This window comes from Fulmarus glacialis, unplaced genomic scaffold, assembly GCF_000690835.1.
Source record: "Fulmarus glacialis isolate BGI_N327 unplaced genomic scaffold, ASM69083v1 scaffold6276, whole genome shotgun sequence".
In the NCBI taxonomy this organism is placed as follows: Eukaryota; Metazoa; Chordata; class Aves; order Procellariiformes; family Procellariidae; genus Fulmarus; species Fulmarus glacialis.
The window spans coordinates 244-7,820 of NW_009219951.1; the positions used below are offsets into that span (position 1 = coordinate 244).

The 7,577-nt window shown below is 36.2% G+C and overlaps 1 protein-coding gene across 1 annotated transcript in view; it reads left to right on the top strand.

The window, feature by feature from the left end:
- Positions 1-370: 370 nt before the first annotated feature.
- EFR3A (EFR3 homolog A (S. cerevisiae)) overlaps positions 371-7,577 on the top strand; it is a gene marked incomplete at its 5' end in the record, with an annotated part of 38,747 nt that continues 31,540 nt past the window's right edge. Inside the window, 3 exons of the mRNA XM_009580564.1 lie at positions 371-508; positions 5,902-5,980; positions 6,899-7,034. Coding sequence (XP_009578859.1) covers positions 371-508; positions 5,902-5,980; positions 6,899-7,034 — 353 coding nt within the window. The remainder of the gene's footprint in view (positions 509-5,901; positions 5,981-6,898; positions 7,035-7,577) is intronic.

Consider the following 7,577-nt stretch of genomic DNA (forward strand, 5'->3'; position numbering starts at 1 on the left):
GAACAAAGTAACTAAGATTCTGCCTAACTTTTTGCATGGTTTCATAGCCTTCGTTCATTGTTAGCAATAGGTAATAGTTTGTCAAAATGCAGTGGGTAACAAGTTAAATCAGTATTAACAACCATTGGTTTTGCCATATAAATATTTACTAATACAGTGGTCAGTACTGAGTGAACAGATGATGATCTATAGTCCTGCTATAAGAGGATAGAATGTTTTATTCAGAATTCTGGTTTGATGCATATTGGAGATATAATTCTTGCCTAGATCAAAAGCGTGACTCATAAATGTTGTAGAACCAAGGGTGAGTACGATAAGGAAGATTAATATTAATCAGTAGTAAAATCAATGTATTTTTGTCTTATTTCAGCAGAATAGGCCCTCCATCCTCTCCTACAGGAGGAGAGAAAGAGGAAAATCCTGCTCTGCTGGCCGAGAATTGTTTCAGGGAACTACTAGGACGAGCAACCTATGGAAATATGAATAATGCTGTCAGACCAGTTTTCGCGTAAGTTGAAAATTCATGGAAGGTCTTATCTTAAGAGATTTTTTTTTTTTTTTTTTATCCTCTAATTATGTTGCATTAAATTCCTTCCTCCTTTTCAACCCAAAGGTTTCCATTCATGTTTCTTCAAAAAATTGCCCCTCTTTTAATCTCACCTCTTTGTTGCATATCTGTTAACTCGAAGGTAGTTATGGAGAAATGTGTGTCTCATTTTGCTGATCTTAGAAGTGCAGTATAGTGATTTGGATGGGTTGTTGCCTCAGCTGACCTTTCTTTTGAATGTAAAACTGTTCATTCAAGATGTTAATGTCCCATAGATGACTGTTGCATCCAAGTATAATACAAGTAGCACAAAGGATTACTGTGCCCAGATTAATACATAAAGTTAAGACTTCTACTTTCTTGCAGTTTTCTGCCAAGACCTGTTTTGATATTCTGTGAGGAATATCTTTAACATCTCATGTAGTAGTAAATGGCAGATGTGCACACAGTATGCACGTTATGCACAAATGCACACAGTGCAAATTACAGCTGATGTATTAACTATCAAGTCCAGCGTTTTTCACTTCTCTGCATTGCCCCAGTTGCTTCCTTAAAAAATATGTTGTGAAAAAAGGTACAAGCATTGAGATAACTTAAATCTGCTTATTTTACCTCTGCTAGTGTCTGCAAAGTAGTCATGTTCTCAGGAGAAATCTTTGCAGGAAGCTCTAGACTTGATGATACTACATTCAAACCCTAGCTTTTCCTGGTGATGACGAGAGCTGCTTGCTCCTTGTTGTAGATTTTCAAGATACCTGCCTGTTATGGGAATATCTTCTCTTAGATGGCCTAGTTCTTCCCACAAAGACTAAGTATTCCATTCATACACAGAAAGACTTTCAAGCTACCAAAAGCCGTTTTCAAGTTACTGCTGTTCTGTAAGAACAGAAATGCAAAAAGAAGATAGGGTAGGCATTGAGGGCAGAAAACTTTTGTAGCCCTTTGTTTTTCACCCAAAAGCATTAAATGCAAAGAACTGTACTATTATCTTACTTTCCATGTGTACCTATTATACCAATCTGATAGGAGTTTAACTGTTGCAAAGTTGAGTGTTTTATTAAAAATTTTTCATCATTTCCTACATTTAAAATTTGCATTCCTCCAAAATACCTGCCATTAGAGTGAACGTTTAGGTACTAAACAGTCTGGATGGACTATTTGGAACTATATTGCAGCTGCTTTCTTACGACTTTTAAGTTCCTTTTATGGACTTATCTCAAAACTTTATCAGCATGTGCAGTTACATCAGTCTTTTGAATTATTTCAGTATCAGGGAAGTTTCCCACAAATAATTCCTAATTCCCTAGACTAGAGCTAGTGCTTGGTTTGGGATTTGAGAAGGTGTCATACCTGCATTTCCTGTGACAGATCCAAAGCTTTATGTATTCAAAGTGTTATTTCCAGTTTAATTTCTTTTCTTACTCGCTATGATCCTAAGGAACCGCTTGAATCTTTGTGCATCTCTGCGAGCCACATGCTGCATTTGTGCGGTAGATAATGACCAGTTACTCAGAATATATTCTCTCTTCTGTGAATAAAGAGTCTTTGTGGTCACCATTTTTGTGTTCCATTTTGAGGAAGAATTGCCAAATAAATTTATCTTTTTATAAATAACTGCTGTAAAGGTTTAGTATTTTTGAAGAACAAGAGATACAGAAAATGCAATTTGCAAGCTATTTTTCCTAAACAAAAAGGGAGTGCTCTATCTAATCAGCTTCACTTTGTGAATGAGCAGAACTGGTAGAATGAAAGTTTGAGACAGTGAGTCCATTGCACTTCATCTGATTGAAAACCTGACTTAGTTTATGCATAGTTGATTAGAAAACAGTTTCTCCTAACAGTTTTCAATAATTTCACAGCTTTTAAGAAAGCTCTGGAAATAAAGATATGGCCGGTTATTACAGTGCTAATACTGAAGATGCAGGTTCAGTTCCCCATTTGAAGGCTTGCTTCATGTGGCATTGGAATGTCAGTCAACGTGCGATCACTTCCTTGCAAAACTGAGAGAATAGTGCTTCTTGCATCATGAGGCTGAGTACATTCAACAACTGAGGAATTTAAATAGAGTGAAGATAGTTGAAATCTGAAGTCGGTCTCCTGGTGTGCGTTTGGATTGACCTTAATTCTCCTTGCCTTTGGCAGAAAATCTCCATGGTTATAATGTCTCTACATTTAGTAGCTAGAAAGTCTCAAATTCTCATTTTTAATGAAATCGACAGATCAATCTGGCAAACTGCTTAATGAAAGTCAAAAATTTTATATTAATATGATATGAAAAAAATTTGTATTTTGTGTCAAGAGTCACAAGCTATTTAGACTTACTTAGCATGAATTTGCAATGGTGAATAGATTAGGCAGATCCTGAGGGATACAGAAATCTAGTGAACATAAACAACTTCCCAAGTATAACAAGTTACACCCTATTCATCTCGCTGTATTTCCATTCTAATGAGTTATCACGTCATCTGTGCAAGGGTTTTGAATATCAAAAGACTGATGTTTAATATTCTTTCAGCAAACATGATGCATGAGAAGATTATTTGATATATTCCCATACATGCCTCAGTTCTGATTTCTAATCATGAGTATCAATTTATCATTTTGTACTGTAAGGATTGCTTGCATGTGTGACAATGTGAGTGAATTCAGGGACTGTTTGTGGCTCTCACTCCATAAAGTAGTAATGTGCACCATTCGTTCTGCTGTTCCTTTTGATTTGAGAAACTTAATTGTGCACATTTGCTACATATATACAGCAGATCGTAATGAAAAGCAGAGTTTGGCATTTGTTAATCCAGCCATAAAATGTTTTGCAATCTTACTTGGATATTCTTTATTAAAAGAAATGTAATTGGAAAAAAAATGAGCAAAATGTGACTTGATTTTAACTAAACTAAACACACCATGCTGACAATACCATTCACCATCTTTTACAAAAACAAAACTACATTGAATACACTGCCTGCATTATGACAAGTAAAATATATCACCTACAGTAATCTAATACTCCTTTTCTTAGAAGGAAAATTCCAGTGTACAAAGTATGCTGCCCGTTGAGCTATTACACAAAACATTAATCTAGGCTGTCATCTTCTCCCTGCTGTCTTCCCATCAGTTCAGCTACCTGAAGCAGCTAATACTTTGCCTTTCTGGAAAAAGAAAACTGTATGTCTTGTTTCAAGAGGAAAGGTTTTTAAAAAAAAAAACTGATGTAAGGTGTAGTTGACCATAATCTGCCTGAATGGATCTTTGGGGCAGATAAAGAGGAACTGTCAAGGGTAACAGAGAACACGTGCTACCCTGAAAGATAAAAGGATCAGTTCCAATCAGGAGAAGATAGTGGAGAGTATGATTTTGTATTTGATGAGACAAAAAGAAAATAGGTTAGCTAAAATAAGCTATCGTGTACAAGAAACGGTGGACTGTACTGGAATGACATTAGGGAGAAAGAAGATATGAATAAATATATTATGAGCTGCTAATCCTTGAAGGATTTAAAGAGGTAATTTTGTTTGTCTTTCTGCCCCAAGGCGGGATTAAATATACCTGTGTGTTTGGAACGTGCACAAGAAAGGCAGCTATCCCCAACAGGTCGTTCAGTTTAATATTTAGTAATGCAAATATGCTATTATCTTGGCAAACATCTTTAAAATTCCTTAAATTCTTTCCTGTAGGGATTTCTGTTAAAGGTATGTAATGTGTCAAAATGGAGGTATAGGTTTTTTAAGCTCTGCAGTGGACTGCAAGATAATTTAGGGCGTAGGAGAGGGTAGCTTTGTGCCAGCTGGTTTAATCAACCTTGAAGACCTGTGTACTCAGCTAGGTCACTAGGCTGGTAGCAGCTGGCCAGTGAGTTAATTCTCAGATTAATCCAGATTCTGTGCAAAGTAAGTTAAGTATCCAGTCCATCCTCCTGTGTTCAGACTACTGACTTCTTTCGCCTGTATGCTTTCAAGTTTGTTATTTGAGGCGTCTTTGTATGTTTACTATGTTCTTTGAGAAGGGGCAGACCAGTAGTGATTCTGTAGCTGAGATACCTATTTAGAAACACTACTTAAATTCAGTTTCTGTAAGAACGTTTTTTGTGGGTTTGGGGGTTTATTTTGGGGTTTTTTTGTGGGTTTTTTTTTTTCTCTTTTACCTAAAGCATTCCAATTAAAAGGCATGCCAAATTACTTGTACAATCTTTAGATGTAAAAATGCATTTATTTTTGTCATGCTTTCCCAGGTACTCAGGTCTCCTTTTTGGAAAATTTGATGTGTGCCCTATTCATAGCTTTCAGCATAGTGCTTGAAAATAGAGGCCTCTGTGAAAATAGAGGCTTCATTTGGGTGATTTTTCATGATTAAGGTCCTTGATGCACGGATTAGTGTTTCCTGAGGTACCTCCACGGAATTGACATTTTCTATTCCGGAGTAATCATCAGATACCAGGACAACCACTGTAAACAAACTCATTTCCTCATCACTAAGTTGCAGGGCATTTAGTTTCTCACTAAATTCAAACATGGAGTTGAGCAGATCACCAGCTCCGATTGAATGCAAGTCATCCACACGGTACTTCTTTCCACTCAGGAAAGTGGTGGTATGTTCCTTTGCATCAAACAAAGAAGCAAACCGTACCATTAAAACCTCAAAGGTCCCAGCCTTTGGGAGTTTCTTGTCTTTGCTTGAAACCGACAAAAGTTTTTCATCAGTGATTCCTATCCCATTTAAAGGGAAACTGATGTGTTTATTGTTCCGATTCTGTTTTGATATTTCTTGCAGAAAGTGTTGAAATGCTTCAGAGTGGTAAAGAAGTATATACACAAAGAGTAGCTCTTTTTTGTTTTCCATATATTTTGTTCATGAAACCACTGTGAAAATGAAGATAGTTCTTAGAGTCTCTATTCTGGATCTAACATTCAGCCATAATTATTTTGTAGCTCATGATGCAAAACAAATTCTTTACCTTATTTAGAGTAGAAGTTTGTCAAGGTGGTATAACCATCCTCTTCAGTGTGTCTCTTTCATGTAAATAAGCATATAATGTCACAGCCATTTTTATGCGTGCACTTTGTATGGAAAGAGTATATTCTTAGCTGTATATCTTTGGTATTAAGGTTCCTTAAATTCCTGAAACTAAAAGATCAGGAATTTCTGTTACAGCCAAATGTTTTGTGATCACAACCTAAACCTTGAAAAGAAATGCTTTTCTGAAGTTCTAGTTTTCTCACCTAGTTAATAAGTGATTGTTTAGAAGCTTTATGTAAGGAAATAATTCCTTTGAGGTGAATTTTGATAAAACTGTTAAGATGCCATTTGTTATATCTGTGGAATGTCATTATTTCAGGTCCCTTAATTTTTGGTTACAGGCATTTAGATCATCATAGACTATGGGATCCCAATGAATTTGCTGTTTCCTGCTTCAAAATCATCATGTATTCTATACAGGTAGGATTTTCTCCAGGGTTTGTTTTCCTTGCATACGTTTCAAGCACATGAGACAGGGTTAAATGCTCACCTCACCATGATAATGATAGACAGTAGATGAAGTCAAAGAATCCAGAAGATCCGTTTCCATAACTCCTTAGCCTTACTCTTTAAACTTTTCAAATAATAACCTAATCGTGGTTTATGATCAGAGGTTATCTGATTTACTTTCAATTAATATACACTTGCAGAAGAAAAAAATATATTAAGGGATTCTCGATGGAAGGTAGCGCGGAGGTCCCTGAGCAAGCTCCAGAACAAGGAGCAGGATAGCCATACTGATCTGACATTGTGCTTGATAAATAAATCTCTCTTAAGTTGGTCATGTCTCCGTGCCAATACAGCTCTACTGCTTTTACAACCCAAGAAACCAACTTCACATGAAATAGTGTTGTGCTAATTGATTTTTTACTAGCGGGCAACCTCTATTGTAAACATGATGGAAGTCTGATTCGTGGATGCGTCAAGCACAGGCACCCTAAAGATAAAGTCATAAAATTCTAGGTTTGTGGAAGAAAGCTGAGTTTTCTCAGCATTTGTATCAACAATGCTTTTTTGTAAGACCAGCTGAAGTCCTTGAACTGCAGTTAGCTGAATGAAGTACCACTTCACGCTTCCTCTGTTCTTGTAGATGTTCCTGGATATTTTAATACTGTAAGCTTTTGTATACTGCGCTGGATGGAACTTTGTGGCTTTATCTGTCATGGTAGTTTTTTTAATCCGTATTTAATAATGAATTGATTGAAATTTAGATAAATTTATGAGTAAGAATGTTGCAGAATAGGAACATGGTCATGACTATAGCTGAATGGTGTATAAGTTTATTCTTACTAAAGCCACAGATGAAGCTTTTCTTTCTGTTTGTTTGTTTTTTAATAGGCACAATATTCCCATCATGTAATACAAGAAATTCTTGGACACCTCGATGTTCGCAAAAGGGACTCACCACGAGTTCGTGCTGGCATTATTCAGGTTCTTCTGGAAGCAGTTGCAATAGCAGCTAAAGGATCAATAGGTAAGTCGTCTTAAATGAAAGGCATCAGGTCAGAGGATAGATTTGAAGGATGGTGCTCATTTTTGCTTTGTTTTCAGATTGAACGAAAGCATATATTTTGAGAAGGTTTCGTATTTATTATTTTTTTCCTCCTTTGTGCTGATAAAATGCTTGAAATCTTACTTGGTTTACATTACTCAAATGTACTTAGTTGGTCACTTGACAGTTTTATGATCCTTTGTATTGAAAAAATGAGTAGATGTATTTTTACAGCCTGAGAAAGGCAGCAATTCCTGTTTGGTAAGAAGTCACAAAGTCTGAGAGAACTGTGTGTGACTCTACAAAACGTCAAGAGCACTATCGCTTTGTGATACAGCTGCTGTGAGATGCGTGGTAATATGGGAGTCAAGTAGAATGATCTTTGAGAAATTTTACTTTAGTAACTATGAAGCAGCTGAAATAAGGTGAATTATGTCATTTAAGGTAGCATAGTTCCTTGAAATAAGAGTAGTTACGAAGATGTGTACATACATGTGCTCTGCTGTTGTTTTTCTTTGGTCTCCT